Source organism: Neolamprologus brichardi, chromosome 3 (genome assembly GCF_056152115.1).
Source record: "Neolamprologus brichardi isolate AB-2024 chromosome 3, ASM5615211v1, whole genome shotgun sequence".
In the NCBI taxonomy this organism is placed as follows: domain Eukaryota; kingdom Metazoa; phylum Chordata; class Actinopteri; order Cichliformes; family Cichlidae; genus Neolamprologus; species Neolamprologus brichardi.
In genome coordinates, this window is record NC_142106.1 from 6,552,484 (window position 1) to 6,573,646 (window position 21,163).

Consider the following 21,163-nt stretch of genomic DNA (forward strand, 5'->3'; position numbering starts at 1 on the left):
ATTACTAATGTAAAAAAAAAGTGGTTTTATTTATATATGTTTATATATAAATATATGCGGTGGCCCCAAGAGACAAAACACGTACAAACTCCAAAACACATTTCTAGCATGAACTGAACTTCCAAAGCAGAGCTACTAGATCACTTAAATTACACAATTGAAAGCATGAAAGCATATGTGTATTTTTTGTGTATTTATACACAAGCACTCATATATATTCAAATAATAACAAAAAAAAGTTCATTTACCTGTTATTACCACACACCAAATCCGGTCGTTGGTACTTGCTGGCTTGTGTAGCCACTTGGTAACAAAAGTTCAACATTGCCCCCTAGCATCCTGGAGCACTTCTGTTGTCTTTTGTATGTGTTTTGAGTTTTTATGTGCTTCTGAGTTTTAATGTGTTTTGGAGTTTTTACGTGTTTTGGAGTTTGTATGTGCTTTGTCTGTAGGGGCCACCGTAAATATACTTTTATTTATTCACTCCACATAAAATGTAATAAATAAATCATATAATACAAAAACCAACTATTCACATTTCAACTTTTGACTATTTAAATTTTGAGCTTTTTCCTTTTAAACAAATTTAAAGTGAAACAACACAAAACACTGCAAACCACAACACAATTAAATATAAATTATGAAAACAAAAAGAAGATGCATATTCTCTGTCATATGGACCTGCATGAATAAACTTTCTGAATCCTTTATCATCTGCAACTGAAAATAGTTGTGGATGATTACTATACCTTTCTAATGTGACATTGTTGTCCCTGGCTCTCTTTCCCTCCGGCTCTGTTCATGTGCTACTGAGAGTGTAACTACCGCCCCTCCCCCCTCTTCCCAGCACAAGCCTTGTGCTTTGCGCTGGGAAGTGTTGCTTGCGTGTTGCTTGCGTGTGGAGTGAAGCGGAAAAAAGCGGAAAAAAAGTGCGAGAGAGGATGAGAGAAGGAAAAAAAACCCCACGGCTCGCGTCGTTCACGTCAAAGACCCGGCTCTAAGAGCCATTTCGTTCGCAACCGACACATCACTAATGAAGGCATCACACTGATAAAAAACTGCACTGATTTGTGTAGGAAAAGATTTGGGGACAGTTTTTTTTAATCCATGATGACATAATATAATATAATATAATATAATATAATATAATATAATATAATATAATATAATATAATATAATATAATATAATATAATAGCAAGGCTATCAAAGTTGTGTGGAGCTGTTCTCCCCATGTCTGCAGGGCTTCTCTCTGGGCAAGTCCATTTGCGTGGGATCAAGTTGATTTTAAATTGATCTTGTAAATAAACATTAGTTCTGTGTTCTGTGTTTGCTCCGTGACAAACTGAGGACCTGTCACGGGTTGTACCCCGCTTCTCAACCTCTGGCAGCTGAAATAGGCAGCAATGTTTGGCTGTTTTAGATTTAAAATTCTAACAATGAATCATTTAAACAGCACTTAACATTTGTCAGCATCAGAAAAAAGGTGCAGAAATATTTGGTTTTCTTTTAACTGTCACTTTAAGGTTTCTTTCAGGCGTTAAGTTGAACAAAACTGGTTTAGTAAATTTTCTGGGCTTTAATCACTTGGCTTTAGTTCCCTGCTGTAGCTCCACAGTCTCAAGGATGGACAGCCTGAGCACTGACAGAAAGCAGACAGCAGGTGGCAGCACATCACCAAGAGTAGTTCTGCTCCCTCATCCCCAGTCTAACACAACAGAGGCCTAACGTGACATTTAAATGTTCCAATCAGGGGACATTCAAACAAATAAAAAAAAGTTTACCTCTAACACTGATAATTCCTGCTGTCAGGAAAATGCTTTTAAAGAATACCAGTCAGCTGTAAAAACAGCTTTTAATCTTTATTTATAAAAAAAAAAAAAAACATTGAAAACTAAATGTAAACCAGAAAAACATTTACATGAAACAAGTATTTCATTCTGAAAAGTGCAAAATGTTTAGGAAACAACATGACAAAGATTTTATTAGAAACTATGCTCAGTGGTGACATCAGCCATAGCATCATCATACGGATGGTCTTCATCTTCCTCAGTGGGTGGAGACATTGTTCTTTGATGTGAGTTTCTTCCTGTTAAGTGTATAGTGGGCATTAATTGTGTGAAACAATGCAAATGATCAAAACTGACAGCCCACATTTCACTGATTGTTTAACAAAGAGAACATATCAAAAGTAATTCTTTTAGATTCAATTCTCATTTTGAACCTAATGGCCCTTCATGTATGCACATTTCTTGTTTTCCTTGCAGTGTTATCTGCCTCTCTGCAGCTTCTCTATTCTCTATTCTTGCCATCCCCCCAAAACCTCATTCCTATGGAGAATGTCTACTTGTAGACCACCAGAAATCAGGCAGAAGGATCCAACCTTGGTCACAAACCACAGTTTGCTAGCCAGTGGATCCAGAATGCACTTCCAGAGACAGAGGATGACTATAAATCATAGCCTTTATTTGTAATAGCAAATAAAACAAACTAGACAGAGACTACACACATTATGAGGGAGGACGCGACAAAGAACAGCAGCAGACACAGACTATAAATACACTGGAGGAGATTAGGAACGAGTGGAAACACCTGGAAGCACAACTGGGCAGCAGACGGACAAAGGACAAAACATAGATAATAATGGAAACAGGAAGGGATAAACACAGGATTTAACTAATGGATGGGTGATATTTGAACATAATAATGTTACCTGTAGACCCACGATATATAGAGACCATGAGGAATGTAGAGATTATATATGGAAAGTACACCAAGATGTGACGCAGCATTCCCAGAGAAGACAGGTTTTTGTCTGAATCTGAATGTGAGGCGGGAGCATCAGGATCTAGAAACAAACAAGCACAGCTGCTTCAGTAAATAAAGGAAATCAATAAAAAAAAGTCACTTGATTCTTTGGACTTTCAAAGCTTTCAGTCATCCTGTTTTACCTATGATGAACAGCCAGCTGGATGGAGACTCTCCCACACTCATGTTACACTTGTAGATGCCTTCATGAGACTTGGTGACGTTATAGATGATCATGTGACCTCTAGGCTCAGTACCAACAATAGAGTTATCTTTGTAGAAAGTTGCTGGGAGGATGGACTGAGTGTTCTTTGTTTCACAGTGCAGAGTAACATTATCTCCCTTCATCATGGGGAGGACGGGACTCTGCAGGATTACTGGAGTATCTCGACCTGCTCGGAGATAAAGTCCATCATTCTTCAGTAAGGAAGTACTCACAAGTAAACAACATTGCAAACTTTCCCAGGAATGTAAATCCCAACAGATGTAGGGTCTAAGGTCCGACCGTGCAAGTGTCAGCCGTCATCCCACCTGCTTCCCTTTCCCTCGTTACCTGTGTGTGTGTGTGTCCTGGTTTTCCTGGAAAACCGAGCCTTTCCCCTACCTGGCGTAATCACACACACCTGCAGCTGATTCACCTAATCTCGGGAGCTTCTTAACAGAGCTCCCATCTACGCTGGATCTTTGTGAAATTTCCCATCAGTTTCCCAGCAAAACCGTACGCTAGAAAGTTTGAGGTTGCTGCGAGTGTAGAAGTTACTCATGGCTTCCTCTGTGATTTTCCAGGAGAGTTGCGTAAATGAGAGGACGAAGCAAGCACGTTGCACATAGACACACAGGGAGCAGAAAGAAGGACCATGGACACTGGGAGAAGACACAGCATTAGAATCGGGGAAGCACACTCATCGGGATCACGCATGGGGATTTATCGGGTCATGATTATTTGCTGCACTGTAAATAAAAGTGCTGTATTCATCGTACAGAGTCCTGCATTTGGGTCCTATAATCTTGACAGTCAGTGTTTTTTCTTCCTCAGTAGAAAGCAGCTAATAAAAGCTGCGAGTACTGCTTTGGGTTACACTTCCTGCCTGCCACACAATGGTTACAAGACATTCACAATGATTTCCCTTCAGCTGGTTCAGAAAAAGGTTAGTTTCTCAAGGTTTCATGCCCCCCTCCCACACACATACACCCTTCAATTGTATCTGCATCTGTCTCTTGGTTCTTTTACAACAACTTTCAGTTGTTTGGACAATTATGTTTACTTTTAGTCGTCCCTCATTCTTAGAAAATTTGAAGGGTTTTTGTTTCTAAAGGGTTTTTTACTGAACATACCATGAACAGTGATGTTGACTGAGTTGCTCCGCTGCTGTGTAGGAGACTCGCACCAATAAACCGCGCTGTCAGGCTGCTTGGTCGTATGGAGGACGCAGCCATGGGAATCGACTTGCCCCCATGCTTGACAACTGGACAGGTCTTCAGCAAATGTTGTGAACCTCTTCACTGTCCATCCTTGAACACCACAGTTCAGGTTCAGGCTCTTGTACTCAAACAGCTGAGCTGTGTTGGGGGACGGTGTGAGAGTTGGGGGGTCAGCATCATCTGGGGACAGAAGCAGACTTTACATCAGTGTGTTTAAAAATTTGTTCAGCTGCATTCAAGATAGTAAAAAACTGCACAACCTTAAGATGATCCTTTGTTGCTTTTCACTTTTTTTTCTTGGACAAAAACTAAACTAATCTGAAATGAAAAGCACACAAATAATACTCCAGCAGCCAAAGTGATCACAGGTGAGTGAGTGAGTGACCTCACCCAGCATATTTTTCCTTAGTGACTGATGGTTATCAGATGTTCTCCAGTCCTGAGTAACTGAGGCTTCAGCTGCACTTATTCAGTTGCTTGATTTTAAAATGTAAGGAGGTTTCTGGTAGCTTGAGATTATAATAAGAGTTTGTACAAATCACCAATTGTGTTGTTTTGTTTTTCCATCTGTTAGATACCTCTAAAATGTTTAGATCTACGGTTGACTTGGTTCTTCGTTCTTTACCTTGTATCAGCAGCCAGCTGGATGGTGAATCACGACCACCAATGCTGCATTTGTAGGAACCTTGATGAGCCTTTGATGCTTGGTAGATGGTCATGCGTCGTGTATTTTCATTTTTGATGAAGATACCATCTTTAAAGAAATCAGCTGATTTGTTGGAGGGATTCTTTGTTCTACAGAGCAGAGTGATGTTATCTCCCTCCACCACAGGAGCAGCAGGAATCTGCAGGATGACTGGGTTCTCTAAACCAACAGAAAGACAAAAAAAGTTGTTGCTTGACTTCAGGTGATGAGACAGCCTCAAGGGAAGCAGTGACTGACCTAGAACAATGGTGGTAAGAAAATCAACTGTCTCTGAACTGTCTCTGACCATAAGGCACATGAAGGGAAACAAAACACTCAGAGAAGTCAAAAATTAAGACCTCAGACCCTTGAAGATCTTTACCTGGGTACCATAGAGAGCCATTTGACAGATGGCTTAATAACTGGAGATGGTGATTCCACCAGCAAGCGATCTTAAGGCCTCAGACAGAGAGTGGTTTACATGGCTCAACATATCTGTGGTTGTTTAAAAATAAAGTCTGGCTTTCAAATAAATGAATTAAAAATTTGGGTCTTAATTCATTAATTAGCTGGAGTGAAAGATTGCTGCCACTCCTCCTCCTGGGCCCTGTAATGTGCTGGATTGTCTCAGGGGCATCATAGGAATATATAAATGTATTATACAGCAGGGTGCAAGATGCTAGCAGGCAGGGCATACATGGAACGCCATAACACAACACAGGACCCTCAAGCTCGCAGGCCTCTGGTAGAGGACCTGAGCTTGAAGGATAGATCGCCCGCAGGGGCAAGAGGGGAACACACAAATGTCAATGTTGATAATAATGCATAAATGCAAAAACATTTAAACACCTTTAATTTTATTTTTTTTGACACAGAATTAACGGCCTGTGATCTTTGGCCCGCCCCCTTTTTTCAGAAATCAGGAAGCGACGCAGCAGTTGTAGATGTGAGCAGAAATAGATAAAGGAAAAGGTCTTTTGAACAGCAAGTTCAATTTTGCCATGCAATGCCAGATGGTTTTCTTGACAAAAACAAAGTAAATTGAATTTGAATTTACTGTCGATGTGAACTGAGTTATCACCGTAGTACATCCTGTCTCAAATACCACTTGCTAACCAAGCACATAGCTAACACAGAGAGTCCTCCTCCCTCTCGCCAAAGGCAGACCACGCTGGATAGCTTTCAAAGGAGACGTCTGGACAATTCTACAACCAACAAATTTCCAACAGCCATGGCAAAATGGGTGGCTACAGCTTGGAGGCCAATTATCATTGTGGAGGATGAGGGGCTACTTAAAATAATTTGCATAGTGTCCAACGACTGCATGTATGAATTGCCTTTGAGAGCCACCACTGTAACCAAGATACACAACTTGTATGAAGATGAGAAAACCAAAGTCGAGGAGGCTTTGGGGCAGACCAACACGGTTGCGCTCACTGGAGACTATTGGACTTCTCTGAGTAATCATAGCTACCCTGGAATAACAGCACATTATTTTTCACCACAGTGGGAACTTCACTCGCATGTTTTGACTGTTATGAAGACGGAGGAGAGGCACTTCGCTGACACGTGCGGCGTGCACTTTAAGCAGGTAGCTAGACAGTGGGGAATTGAACATAAAGTCAGCACGCTGACCACTGACAGTGCACACAACATGGTTGCAGCGGCCTTCATCGAGCCATCACACAGAACAGTCAATTTAACCTTGCACTGGCAAAATGCAGAAAGGTCAAAGGCCTTTTTAACCTTATACAAGTGAATGTAACAAATTCTTAATGAAGTGCAGGTATATATCTGAACTTTTGGGAGGGGAGAAGTTTGTTTCCTGCTCAGTGGTGTTGCCAGCTTTGTGTCACCTGTCGCTTACCCAGCTTACATGGTTAAGTTCAAGGAGACCTTCAAAGCAAAAATGGAGAAGCACAAGGAAAAAACTAGCGTCATGTGGCTCAGGGTTGCGACAGCACTGGATCCTAGGTTTAAGGATCTTAGCAGGCCTGACAGGGCTGAGGTGTGGCGCTTGATCAGTGCATTGCTGAGGGAGAGGCAGAGGCCTGCACAGCCTGAACAACCAGCAACATATGAGCCATCTAAGAAAAGATCAGCTCTCACGCTTGCATCACAGTATTCATCTGTTGAAGAGGAGGACTGCACTGAGAAGTGTGTGGAGCGATCTAGGCCAGAGCCAACTATTGACGTAGAGGACTGTCCCCAGAAATGGTGGCTCAAGCATGAAGGGGCACACACTGAGATGGTACCTTAAACGCAAGTACTTGGCAGCACCTGCCACATCCATACCATGTGAGAGGTTATTTTCACTTTCTTGTCATGTTGTTGAGAAGAAGCGAGCTGCCCTGTCGTCTGAAAATGTCAAAATGCTTGTCTTGTCAAATGCTTGAGCAACTGGTTCAGTGCAAAGAAACAAAAGCAATAGGGACAACCCATGCTCCTTATGTTTTCTTTCTCCTTTGTGGTGTTTCCATGTTCATGTTTTGTTAGGAAAACAGAAAAAGGAAGGCGCTTGTGTTGTTCAGCCTCTCCTAAATACAACTGGAGAGCAACAAGGGGTATAGCCAGACTGTTTTATATAGGCTTATGTATAACACTCTCCACAGTTACATATGCTTTTTAACAGTGTTACAGTTGTATTGATTTATTTGTGCATGTTGCAAAGGTTCAATGAAGAGAGGAAATCTAAATCACGCATATATGAGTCATATTGAATTTCACAACAGGCCTTGAATATGTGTATTGTCCTAAAACAGGAAGCAGAAGGATGGAGTATTTATGTGGCTTCGCCTACAGTCATGCTGAGATGCAGTTTGATGACGCTTACCACTGACAGTGATTTTGATGGCATTACTGCTGTGACCGTGTGTGGACTGGCACCAGTAAACACCTGAATTAGAACGCTTGACTGTCTTCATTTCACAGGTAGAGAAAGACTCAGTACCCCAACCCGAGGTGCAGTCATACAGTTTCAATCTGAGGACACATTATACATTTTAATCAGTTACACATGTGAAATTTATTTATTTCAGTTCCTAAAATGATTAACGAATTAAGTAACAATTTATTTCTGTAATGGACTGGATTTAACTCTTCATGTTACACTGAACAGTTTCTAAATTATGCAAACATTCTCAAACGAGGACATGATATAATAGCATTTTCCAGATATCTCCTGGCGTCCTTATCACTCACAAAGTGGTTCTGTTGCTCTTATCCCAACTTACTAAATATCAGTTTTTCAGTAGTTTGTTACGAGAGCGTTCGAATTTGTTCATTTTTCTTGCTGATTTGTTTCTTTTCTTCTGCTTTTTCTTTGCTTTCACTCATCAGATAAGTTGTCACTGAAAGTGATACGACTGCTGTGAAACAGTAACCCTACTCATTGAGAAATAAAGATACTGAAACAAAAGGGTAAATGAGCCATACGTGAAGGTTGACAGCATTGACTGACAGCCCAAGAATAACACAGTACCAACTTTCATGGTTACATTTGTAACAGTTTGTAACCAGTAACCAGTTTGACCTTTAAAACCCAAGTATTAAAAAGGTGGAGCTTTCCAGGGTGGCTGAAGGTAGACCAGGTGGAGCCGGAGCTTTACTAATTAGGTTGGTGGTTCCATCCCTGGCTGGCTGTTCCAGTTTACATATCAAATGTACTTGAGCAAAAAAAATATACCAGAGTCTGTTCCTTTGCCAAAATTTTAATTTAAATCATTTGTATTCACTATCCCCCAAATTTCAGAAAACAATTTAAGGCAAAGAAGGGCTAACATGAGTTAACATTAGTTTCTAACTCCAAAAAAGCCATGAAAGAGAGGCTTTGGCTACCAGACAGATGAGTTAAATCTCTACTAATGCTTTTATCACTATACTTCCCCAAACAGGGTGAAGTGGTAAAAAAGATTAAGTCTTAAGTCAGATGCTGTGTTTTTGTTCTTGTTTTTTGTCATGAAGATGGCTCTTTTTACCAAACTACATCACTGTAGTAACTGATACTAAATGCGCAATATGATCTGTAGTAGGCCCAAAGTTCAAAATCAGCAGGAAGTGCCACAGTTTTACTTTATCTGCAGTTATAAGTGCTACACAGACTCCCTGCTAAAGGACTAGGTTTCTAAAAATGTCACAATCAAACGTTTGATTGTCCTCATAGCTTCAACTCGTTAAGCAGCAATAATTAGCTCAAGATGCAAATAGAAGCAACATCACCTAAGGATAATTCAACTTTGAATACAACTATAAGAATGGTGATATAACCGTATTTAACTATATTTCTTATTATATGGATGGATTTATGGATTCTTAATATATATGAACACATAATCACAACCCAGACTAACATTATCTGAAATAAGGAAACACACCTAAAGGGTGATAAATAGTGTCTGGAAATTAAATGTATATTGGATTTGTTGTTAGTTGAGTGAAACATTAAAAGTGGTCTTCCTTTAACCTGTCAGATTTGTTCTGTGTGCATTTTGGTATTTCAGAGGTAAACTGACCCTTCTGTAGTGTATCTCCACACCGTCCATTCACCAGAGGTTATCTCGTCACAGCTGAGAGTAATTTTCTCGTACTCAAAAAACTGAGACCAGTTGGGAATGACCTTCAAAGATGCTGAGAGAGACAGAAGAACAGTAACAGTAACAGTTTTAGTTTAATTTTACAGTTTACAGTATCAGAAGAACAGTAGGGTTTTTCCTTTCAGTATCAGTCATTTTTTGGGTGTGTAGACACAAAGACAAATTTCACTTCTTAATATTTTTGAAGGAGAAAGACTTTCTTTTAATTTTTTAAAGAGGTCTTGATCAGCAGTTCTCCAGGCTTTCTGAAAGTCTATCAAAGACTTTACTTGGATATTGGCTCCTTTGGCACTCATTTGTCGAACCATTTTCAGATAAATGTTTGTTTCGGGGTTTTTTGTTTGGTTTGGTTGTAAACACTAAGCAATGAATCCTTCCAACACCTAACTCGAGACATGACGCAGTATTGCATCACCACATAATAGACTGGCGCTTTTCTACTCTGCCTGAGCACGCAAAGTGCTTTATACAACTAATTCATTCACCCAATCACACCCGTTCACACAAGCACTCCTTCTAAGCTTAAGTGCTAAGTATCTAACATTCATACACATTCACACTCTGATGGATGCATCGGAGAGCAACATGGGGTTAGTATCTTGCCCAAGGATATTTGCCATGCAGACTGGAGCAGCCTGGCATCAAACTACCGACCTTCTGGTTATTGGCTGATCTGCTCTGCCACCTGAGCTACAGCCACCCCGACAACTTGACGAAGAATTCAAAAATGTATCTGTAGACACTTTGTTACCTGCTGCTAAAAGCTATAATTTGCTCCAATTTCTTTAGTTGAGTCAATAAAAATTGGAACGGCATGAAATAGTATTTTTTGCACCAAATAGCTATTAGCTAAACTAGTCATGTACCCTTAAAGAAGCTAAAATAAAAGCCATTCTTAAAGAAGGGAAAGAGGGAGAAAAGGCAAAGGTATTGACAAAAGAACTGCACTGAAAGTGACAACTTTAGCCATAACAGATCATGTGAAATGATAAAACGTTGGTTTAAATCATCATCAATATGCATGGAGGTCAGGAGAGAGGTGCAATAGTGAGTACAGCCATCTTTTGTGCTATGGGGCTTCAGTTGGTGGTGTTGAAAATCTTGTCAAAGAGCAGCATCAGATTTTTTATCTATCATGAAATACCATCTGAAAAGCATCTGATTGATAGCAGATTGATTTTTCTGCATGGAAATAATCTCAAACACTTCCACTGCAGTAAAAGTACACCTTGATAGAAAAACATGCCATCAGGAACACCATGAATCATAGTCATCAACATCCAAATAAGATTTTTGATCCTTCGAGAAGCCTGGAGAACTGTTCCTGAAGACTATCTAATGCAGCTCAGAATAATAAAGGTTTTATTTTAAGCATTTTAGAATTCGACAAATTCTTTCCTCTTGTATACGATATTTCTATTTTCCTAGCAAAGTATAAAGAAATGAAGGGTGGATCACGACTACATCACAAAAGTGATGCACAAAAAAAGTAGCTAGAAATGGCAGTAACAACAATAAACAAAAAAATGTTCTTAGCCTCATATTCTGTGTAAGAAAAGAGGATAAGTGGGTAACTTTTGTCCATCCTATGTGTGAACAGTAGTTGAACAGTCGACCCCGCGCTGAGAAAGCTTCCTCCACTACAAACTCTGGCGTCATGTAAACTCATGCAAACTTTGGCCTAAAGAAAACGCGTCTTTCTCTGTTGAACCTGCACCAATGAGAGCCGTGCCTCCTAAGTCGACTGACTTCCTGTTTCCTTCCCATGCAATGGCCTAAATAAAAATAAGCATGTGGTTCTTTTGGGCTTTCTGAACATTTGCTGAATAAAATTGCTCAAATTCAGATTTTTCAGCTCAGTGCTGTTTCTGAGGGGTTATTATTTGAGACCAGATGTTAGCCAAAGTGAATAAATGCACTCACTGAATTAATCAAAAACCCAGAGAGTTTCCAAGTTAGTGAAACAGTGTAACAACTGAGCTTTGCAATTGCTGTCGTTACCATAATGAGTCTGAGAGATCTGATGATGGTGTGCTTCACTTCACACACACACAGAAGAAATGTGATGAATAAAACTCATTTGTTTTGTTGCCCCACAGCAGTAATAAACAGTAAAGAAAGCAGTTATTTGCTCTTGTGCTCTGATCGGACATTTATCAGCTGTGTGACATGTTGTCTTACAGACAGTCACTGGTGGACAACTTGACAAAGAACTTGAAAATGTATCTGTAGACACTTTGTTACCTGCTGCAAAAAGCTGTAATTTGCTCCAATTTCTTTAGTTGAATCTATAAAAATTTCTGGAGTTTGACAGGCATAAAATAGCATTTTTGTGCCAAAGATCTATCCAGTCTTTAAGTGATGACGTGATGAATCCTGCTTCCGGGCCCAAACTGCCCTGCATTTAGTAAGGCTTTGTGTTTTTAACATGTTTTAATGCTTTTTATCTTGTTCTATTTAATCTTAAAAAAAAGTGATCAATGACTCTCGGCCTGTCGTGGTTTTTATGACCACTATTCGTTTTAAAGCTCAGTTTTTAAACCCTCACGATGTAACTCCAGCCCATGCAGCAGTATATTAGTGACTAACTGTCATGGTCCCTGTGCCTCCCCGGCCAGCCCAGTGTGGCCACAAGTGTTGTTGCTCTCTCTCCTACCTGTCTGCCTGGGCGGAGCTCTGACTGGGCTCCTGCCCTTGGCCACGCACCTGCTGCTGATCAAGCGATTGCAGTTCTCTGGCTCTTAAGGCTGGGGCTCTGAGCCATTCGTCGCTGGAATATTGAGTTTGACTCCACGTTAGTGTCATTAGTACCAAGTCCAGTGAGTACATGCCCGCGGTAGTCGAGTGTCCTGACAAGTTGCTTCTTTGTTATTTTTCTCCAGGAAGGAGCAGGGAAGACCAGAGCAGCGAGCACGGGGTGTGGGGACACACTGGAGCGAAGACCACGGAGCACGAACTTGTGGGTGAAGACACGACACGGAAGTCACGGGGAAAACATGGGATTATTTTTGTGAACTATTTACACCATTGTAAATAAACGCACTGCCTTCATCACAAAGTCCTGCATCTTGGGTCCTCATTCCCCTAATCCCCACGGTCTGCCCCACAGACCGTGACAGAATATTCCAGCCACCATGGACCCAGCAGATTCAGCTTCCTCCCCGTCTCCCTCCGCCCCGGTCACACTGGAAGCGATCTTACAACGCCACGAGCAGATGCTTGTTCGCCTCAGCGAGAACGTCGCTGCCTTAACACTAGCAGCTGCTCAGCGCACTCCATTGCCGGAACCCTCACCTACCAGCGAACCCGCCCGGGCATCATCAAGCTCCGCAGTAAGTGCTGCCTCACCGGTTCTAGTCCCGGCTGTGTGTGAGTCTCATCTCCCCACACCTGAGCTGTTTTCAGGGGATGTAGGGAAGTGTGCGGGTTTTCTTATGCAGTGCTCACTCCAGTTTCGCCAGCGGCCTCATGCCTTCTCTAATGACGGGAGTAAGATCTCATATTTTGTTCAGTTGCTACGAGATCGTGCGCTGACCTGGGCACAAGCTGTGCTGAGCGCTAATCCCGAAATTACTTATGATGAATTTTTGTCTCTGTTTCGGAGTGTGTTTGATAAGGGCTCCACTGCTGCGGCGGCCGGGCTCCGCCTCATGAATCTGAAGCAAGGCAAGCGGAGCATGGCAGATTTTTCAGTTGACTTTTGGACACTAGCGACGCAAGCGGGGTGGGGGCAGGAGGCATTAAAGACGGCACTGTTAAATAATGTGTGTGAGGAGATTAAAGATGAACTGATGGTGCGTGAGTTACCCTCCTCTTTAGGTGCGATCATGTCCCTATGCATTCGAATAGACGATCGCCTGCGTGCACGGCGAAGCACGCAACGTCGCTTCGCTCAGCCTCAGCCACCGAGGGACGCCTCACCGGGGCCCGGAGCGGCACGCGAGCACGGCGAGGTTGAGGAGGAGGAGCAGCCCATGCAACTTGGACGTTCGCAGCTCTCGCCCGCAGAACGTCAACGGCGTATGGCCGCCGGTGAGTGTTTATTTTGCGGCCGTAAGGGCCATTTTGCCTCTTCATGCCGGGCACGGGCAAAAGGGCGCGCTCGCCAGTAGTTGAGAGAATACTGGTGGGCGATATAACGACTAGAGGTTCTCTCCCCCGGCTTATGTTACCTGCAAAACTCACCATTAAGAACGTTACCCACTCTCTTCAAGCTCTAGTGGATTCAGGTGCTGAGCAGAGTTTCATTGACGCAGCTCTGGCGAAAAAGCTAAGCATCACACTACACGCCCTACCCGATCCACTGGCTGTCACAGCCCTATCTGGGCAGCGCTTGTCGGACATAACCCAAATCACAGAACCCCTGTCTCTTACTCTCTCGGGTAACCACTCAGAGCGCATCGAGCTCTTCGTGTTTCAAGCACCGCGCACCCCCCTTGTATTGGGTTATCCATGGCTGCTCCAACACAATCCACACATCGATTGGAAGAAAGAGAGAGTGACCGGGTGGGGCATTGACTGCTACATGAACTGTCTCCGAGCTGCACCTGCTCCAACCACATCTCAAAGGTCTGACCAGCCGGTCGAGCCTCCGGATTTGACCTCAGTCCCACGTGTTTATCATGATTTGGCTGAAGTGTTTAGTAAAGACCGGGCACGTTCACTTCCCCCTCATAGACCGTATGACTGCGCGATTGATCTCCTGCCTGGGGCTCCGCTTCCATCTGGTCGTTTGTACAGCATTTCACAGCCAGAGAGGGAGTCTATGGGGACATACATTGCAGACTCTCTCACTGCGGGCATCATTCGGCCGTCGTCTTCCCCAGTGGGAGCGGGGTTTTTCTTTGTTGCTAAGAAGGACAAGACCCTTCGCCCCTGTATCGACTATCGCGGGCTTAACAAGATCACCGTTCGTAACAAGTATCCCCTGCCCCTTCTGTCTTCTGCTTTTGAGTTACTTCAGGGTGCCACGATTTTCAGTAAGTTGGACTTGCGCAACGCCTACCATCTGGTGAGAATCCGTGAAGGGGATGAGTGGAAAACGGCCTTCAATACTCACCTGGGCCATTTCGAGTACCTTGTGATGCCGTTCGGCCTGACCAACGCCCCCGCTGTGTTCCAGGCTCTTGTTAATGATGTTCTCAGAGACTTTATTAACCGATGTGCTTTTGTCTACTTAGATGACATTCTCATCTTCTCCAAATCTAAAGCGGAACATGAGGTCCATGTACGGCAGATCTTGCAGCGCCTGCTGGAGAACAGGCTCTTCGTTAAAGGGGAGAAGTGTGACTTCCACATGGATTCGGTGGCATTTCTGGGCTACATCATCACCAGAGGGGATTTGAAACCTGACCCGGCAAAAGTCCAGGCAGTGTTGGACTGGCCCAAACCACCCGATCGCCGGCAGCTTCAGCGCTTCCTGGGGTTCGCTAACTTCTACAGACGTTTCATCAGGGATTTTAGTAAAGTCGCTCTGCCCCTCTCTAGGTTAACATCGCCCAAGGTGCCATTCCAATGGGGCCGGCTGGCTCAGGAAGCCTTCTCTCGCCTCAAGGAACTATTCGCCACCGCCCCGATCCTTCGCCAGCCGGACCTCTCCCTGCAGTTCGTTGTGGAGGTGGATGCATCGGAGTCTGGAGTAGGGGCCGTGCTCTCCCAGCGGTTCGAGGGTAAGCTCCACCCCTGTGCCTTTTTCTCTCGTCGTCTTTCCCCAGCCGAGAGGAACTATGACATCGGAGACCGCGAACTTCTGGCCGTAAAGCTGGCTCTGGAGCAGTGGAGACACTGGCTGGAGGGGGCCGCACAGCCGTTCATTGTATGGACTGATCATAAAAACCTCGAGTACATCCGCTCGGCGAAACGGCTCAACTCACGGCAGGCCAGGTGGGCTTTGTTTTTCACCCGGTTTAATTTTACCATCACTTACAGGCCAGGCACCCGTAATGTTAAACCGGACGCTCTTTCCCGGCTATTTGCCCCAGTCGGAGAGGAGTCCGACCCTGGATCTGTCCTGCCTACTTCGTGTATTATTGGAGCCGTTACGTGGGAGATCGAAGAGCTCGTCCGGGAGGCACAAGAAACCGACCCTGATCCTGGCACGGGCCCCCCTGATCGACTCTTTGTTCCGGCGGCTGTCCGGTCCCGAGTGCTCCAGTGGGCTCACACGGCCCGTTTTTCCTGCCATCCAGGAGTTAACCGCACCACTGCATTCCTCCGCAGGTATTTCTGGTGGCCCACCCTCGTTAAAGACTCACGGGAGTACGTAACCGCCTGCACCACTTGTGCTCAAAATAAGCACTCCAATCAACATCCGTCTGGACGTCTGCAGCCGCTCTCCACACCCAGCCGACCCTGGTCCCACATTTCTCTGGATTTCGTCACCGGTCTGCCACCATCTGCAGGTAACACTACAATATTGACCATCGTTGACCGTTTCTCCAAAGCTGCCCATTTCATTGCGCTTCCTAAGCTCCCTACAGCCTTGGAGACTGCCCGACTCCTCACCACACATGTTTTCCGGCTCCATGGCATCCCTGAGGACGTTGTCTCGGACCGGGGCCCTCAGTTCACGTCGCGGGTGTGGAGGGAGTTCTGCTCCGCCATAGGAGCCAAGGTGAGCCTCTCCTCTGGCTTCCACCCGCAAAGCAACGGCCAAACGGAGCGCATAAACCAAGAGTTGGAGGCTGCCCTCCGCTGTGTCGCCTCGCATAACCAGGCCATCTGGAGCGAACACCTGTCATGGATAGAGTATGCTCACAACAGTCACACATCCTCTGCTACCGGCGTGTCACCCTTTGAGGCATCTCTGGGATACCAGCCACCTCTGTTTCCCTTGGTTGAAGGTGAGCACGCTGTTCCGTCTGTCCAACATCACCTCCGCAGGTGTCGCAGGGCCTGGCGGGCCACTCGGGCGGCTTTACTCCGGACGAAGGAACGGAATAAGGCTCTTGCGGATCGCCACCGGACGGCCGCCCCTGAGTATGTGGTGGGGCAGAAGGTGTGGCTCTCCACTCGATTCGTGCCCTTACGTGCCGAATCTAAGAAACTCACCCCCAACTTCATCGGCCCATTTGAAATCAGTGCTGTGATCAACCCTGCATCCGTCCGCTTGGCGCTGCCACGCAATATGCGTATTCATGATGTATTCCATGTCTCTCAGGTCAAACCAGTGGTCTCCAGCCCGTTGTGCCCTCCTTCCAGGCCCCCGCCGCCCCCCCGGCTCGTGGGTGGCCAGCTGGTTTACGCGGTCTCGCGCATCTTGGACTCCCGCCGCCGGGGTCGGGGATTTCAGTACCTGGTTGACTGGGAGGGCTACGGGCTCGAGGAACGTTCCTGGGTGCCCCGGTCGGCTATCGTGGGTGGGGGTCTGGTCCGGGACTTCCACCGCCTGCACCCGGGTAAGCCTGGTGGGTCGCCGGGAGGCTCCCATTGAGGGGGGGGTACTGTCATGGTCCCTGTGCCTCCCCGGCCAGCCCAGTGTGGCCACAAGTGTTGTTGCTCTCTCTCCTACCTGTCTGCCTGGGCGGAGCTCTGACTGGGCTCCTGCCCTTGGCCACGCACCTGCTGCTGATCAAGCGATTGCAGTTCTCTGGCTCTTAAGGCTGGGGCTCTGAGCCATTCGTCGCTGGAATATTGAGTTTGACTCCACGTTAGTGTCATTAGTACCAAGTCCAGTGAGTACATGCCCGCGGTAGTCGAGTGTCCTGACAAGTTGCTTCTTTGTTATTTTTCTCCAGGAAGGAGCAGGGAAGACCAGAGCAGCGAGCACGGGGTGTGGGGACACACTGGAGCGAAGACCACGGAGCACGAACTTGTGGGTGAAGACACGACACGGAAGTCACGGGGAAAACATGGGATTATTTTTGTGAACTATTTACACCATTGTAAATAAACGCACTGCCTTCATCACAAAGTCCTGCATCTTGGGTCCTCATTCCCCTAATCCCCACGGTCTGCCCCACAGACCGTGACACTAACCTTATATTGTGGATGGATTATCTCACTTGTTCTCCTGAAAGAAGTTTGGTCTGTTTACACCATCCTGCTATGTGATTGCGTTTGTCCCTAACCATCGAAAACCCTCACGTTAACTTCTATCGAGTGGAAAAAAGTTAGTGTTCATCCTCCAGCTTCACTGTGCTAATCTCATGCTAACATATCTGTGTAGCTACCATGTAGCACATCATTATATACCAGCTAGTCCAACTTCAGTAACCTTACAAACATCACTGCTGTTTAGTTTCCTGTCTTCATTTATGTTGGAAGTGATAGCAGAGCTGTACGTCTTAATTTGTTTAAGAAATCTCTCAGTCAGGACAGGCTATATTATATTTAGATGGAAACTAGCGCGCTAACTTCCTGCTAACTTCCTGCTAACTTCTAACTCTGTTAAATGTAATAAATTCTGCTTTCATGGATGCCTGGATGTTAAACTTAATTGTTACACCTGGTAGAGCAGAACGCTGATCATTTTATTACAGATAAAAGAATTTAGACAGTTTTTCAACTCTCAGTAATGCTGCAGTGATCGTTTGACTTTGGGACCTGCAGCAGAGTTTGCGCTCAGACACAACTAATGACGTCAGACTTAACGACCAGATTAGATAAAAAACATGTGTACTGAAATGAATGTGGTTACCAAGGAACAAATGTGTGGCTTAAGCTAAGGCTACAATAACAATGCTTAGTTTGATAAAAGATACTTCATCAAAACGGTTAGGGGACGTTTTTTTGTTTTGTTTGGTGATCGGTGAAACATTTTGGGACATTTTCCCATTTCCATTATTCCAAATTGATTTTGTTTTGAAGACGAAATTACTCATGCAGCTGTTTCGCTGTTTCTTGGGAGGAGAGTTTTTCTTTGGCCTCGTGAGTAGATGAGCAGAGACCGTTGGAAGAAGCAGAAAAGCAGATTTGGGATTTTTAAAAAGAAAGAAGCTTCCAGTAACTTCTTAACATATTCACTCCATAATTACTTTACTATGAAGAGTTCACATCTATAAACCTAGTGTTTCCAAAGTATAGGTGAATATAACGCTCACATTTTTTCATTTTTTCACTAGCATTACATTCACACTAGCATGCACACACACACAGGGCTGAACCTTACCACGACTGTGGGCTGACGTCCGGCAGGTGCTCAACACTGAAATGAAAGTCAAACCACACAGCGTGTAAGTGCTTCTGCAAACTCCCAAACATTTGAGTTTATGTATTTGTGTTACTTATATTTGACACAAAGTTACGGGTGAAGCTCAGTCGTTATTTAACTATCAGAATCAGAAAAGGGTTTATTGCCAAATGTTGAGCAGATTGGAGGAAATTGCTGCAGTGCTTTGTGCGAAACATACTATTAGACAAACACTTAAATAAACGTAAAGACCAAAATTAAAAAAGTGCTAAGCAACATCGGATAAAACATAACAAAGTATCACAATTACGTAACTCAGTGTGCCATGTAAACAGAGAGATCAAAATACATGTAGCAAAAATCCAAAAACATCTCTGTGGTTCTTAAGCTACAGTATCGTATATATAGTATGCTGTGATGAAAAAGTTTTGGGTTTTTTGTTCAGTACTTACAGAGCAGAAGCAAAACTGTCTTCATAGCGTCTGCACGCTGCAGTTTCACTGACCGTTTTGCAGCAAAAGTGGCGACAACATCCTGTTAAAAAACCACATACTGTGGGGGGGGGGACTTTAGGAAACCAAAAGGAACATAAGACATTTTAACCTCTTCCTTGCATACCTCTGGTATTCATTAACATTTTGTCATTCCAATCAAAGCGTCTTTTGTCATAGATTAGCTTTTTCCTTTTATACTATGTTAATGTGTTTGTGAACAGAGCGAACACAAGAAAATAAGACACAACACACATCCTCTCTCTGCATTTTTGAAAGGTCAGCGCTTGTTTTGACACGGCACAGTACAAACAGGCAAAAGCCAACTGCATGGACAAACTGTACACTTGTTCCGTGTGTGTCTGTGTGTGTGTGTGTGGGGGGGGGGCACCATGGTTTGCCAAACTGTGGTAAGTATTTTATCACAGTATGTCAAGAATTAACACCTGTAGAATTGGAAAGCCCATTGTTTGTGCTTTGTTGATTATTTCATCAACCTGGGCATTACCACCTGTGATTGATGCATGGCCTGAAACAGCGATATCACCTCAACCTTTTTGCAGCACATTTCAGTCATAAAGTATTAATTATGGTTGTAATGCGAATGCTACAAAAGCTGATATTGGTGCCTTTATGCAAAAATTTAAAAAGACCACAGTTCCACTTCGGGGGTTTTCTTTCCACTGGGGTCTGTCTGACTGACTGTGGTTATGACTGAAGATGTTTGTTTGAGGTGACGAGCAGAAACAGGAAACACGCGTCTCATTGTGTTTGTCATGCAACTCAGTTTAACTCAGGATGGTTCTGGTTGAATCTGAGTGAGATATTTGAAAATGATATTTATTAGAATAGGATAGAATAAACCTTTATTATCACAAATTAGACATTTTGATGTTAGATAGCTCTTAAAGCAAGAGGAATGTAGACACAAAGTAGTCCTATATACTTAAGCAACTGAAATTAGTTTGTACAGAACTAAACTGTGTTCTTTAATCTAACAGCTGCTGGTGAGAATGACCTGCGGTAGTGCTCCTTCCTACAATGTGGGTGTAAACGTCTACTGCTGAACGAGCTGCTCAGCGCTCGTACAGGCTCAAGTGGAGATGGCTTAGACCCTTTTTGTGGAGTGCATTTGTGTTTGTGGACCAATGCAGTTTGTTATTGAGGTGAACACCCAGGTATTTGTACTCCACCCCCGTTTCAATGCCCAAACCCTGGATGTTCACTGTTGTAATAGGCGGTGACTAAGACCAACACTGCAAGTCTGGAGACACAGCGTTTATCTGCATGTGGCAGGGTTGGGTTACAGACTACAAGTATGTGTGTGGGATGGTTTATAATCTGCACTGAAATCCAGTAGTTGTAGCTCTGTGATAATGGTTTGGTACCAATATTACATGAGATCCCAAAGAATATATAAAAAAATATTTTAAAATATGTGAGTGAATATTCTCACCTCTGTTCTTGACAGTACCTGGTCTTTGGTTCCTGTGGTAACGTGCTGAGATTGGTGCGAACTGTTTGCAAAATAAATGGTTTGTGAGGTCTTGTTTCGAATGCCTGAGCTCTGGGATTTTACCATCTTTGCTCTTTTAAACCACATGTATTGTGGTATACATACATGGTAGCAGGCTTTATATTTTATAATTATTATAGATGTTTTAAGGCTGTAATACCCCTCACTACATGCTTTATACACTTTTCTTAGACACTTTTAAACACCCTCAAAGTTCAAGCCATCGTAGAAAAATAAGTCCAGTATTATAGAATGAAACCAAAGATCAAACCCTGTTTTCAGGTCCAGAACATGAGAATAGAGCAGCTGCCAGAGAATTCAACATTTATGAATCAATCATACGAAGTAGAGGAAGCAAGAAGAATGAGCTGAGTAAAGTTGAACTTATCTGACTGTTTTGTTTCGCTTAATGCGCCTTTTTATCCGGCAAGCTTTATAATCTGAAAAATACGGTAACTTCTACCTTTCTTTAGCATGTCCAGATGTCCAACTTTTTGTGCAATGGTTATCATCTTCCTCT

The 21,163-nt window shown here is 43.9% G+C and overlaps 1 protein-coding gene and 2 pseudogenes across 4 annotated transcripts; 2 read left to right on the forward strand and 1 right to left on the reverse strand.

Annotated features, from left to right (window-relative positions):
* Window positions 1-1,984: 1,984 nt before the first annotated feature.
* Window positions 1,985-19,164, reverse strand: LOC118455866 (Fc receptor-like protein 4). 4 transcript variants are annotated; one of them, XM_087831964.1, is made up of 10 exons: window positions 19,089-19,164; window positions 18,616-18,651; window positions 9,426-9,540; window positions 7,742-7,896; window positions 4,855-5,094; window positions 4,143-4,409; window positions 3,887-3,895; window positions 2,951-3,193; window positions 2,713-2,847; window positions 1,985-2,088 (listed from the first exon to the last, which is right to left on the reverse strand). In XM_087831964.1, the coding sequence occupies exons 1-10, from the start codon at window positions 19,111-19,113 to the stop codon at window positions 1,985-1,987; spliced, it is 1,329 nt and encodes a 442-aa protein (XP_087688090.1). In that variant the 5' UTR covers window positions 19,114-19,164. The 4 variants fall into 4 exon arrangements, with proteins under 4 accessions (XP_087688090.1, XP_087688085.1, XP_087688077.1 ...); XM_087831959.1 differs by having other exon boundaries at window positions 7,748-7,896; window positions 19,089-19,151; XM_087831951.1 differs by lacking the exon at window positions 3,887-3,895 and having other exon boundaries at window positions 2,951-3,199; window positions 7,748-7,896; window positions 19,089-19,151.
* LOC148103296 (uncharacterized) lies at window positions 5,181-6,690 on the forward strand (annotated as a pseudogene).
* On the forward strand, window positions 6,690-7,345 carry LOC148103297 (uncharacterized; annotated as a pseudogene).
* Window positions 19,165-21,163: the final 1,999 nt, after the last annotated feature.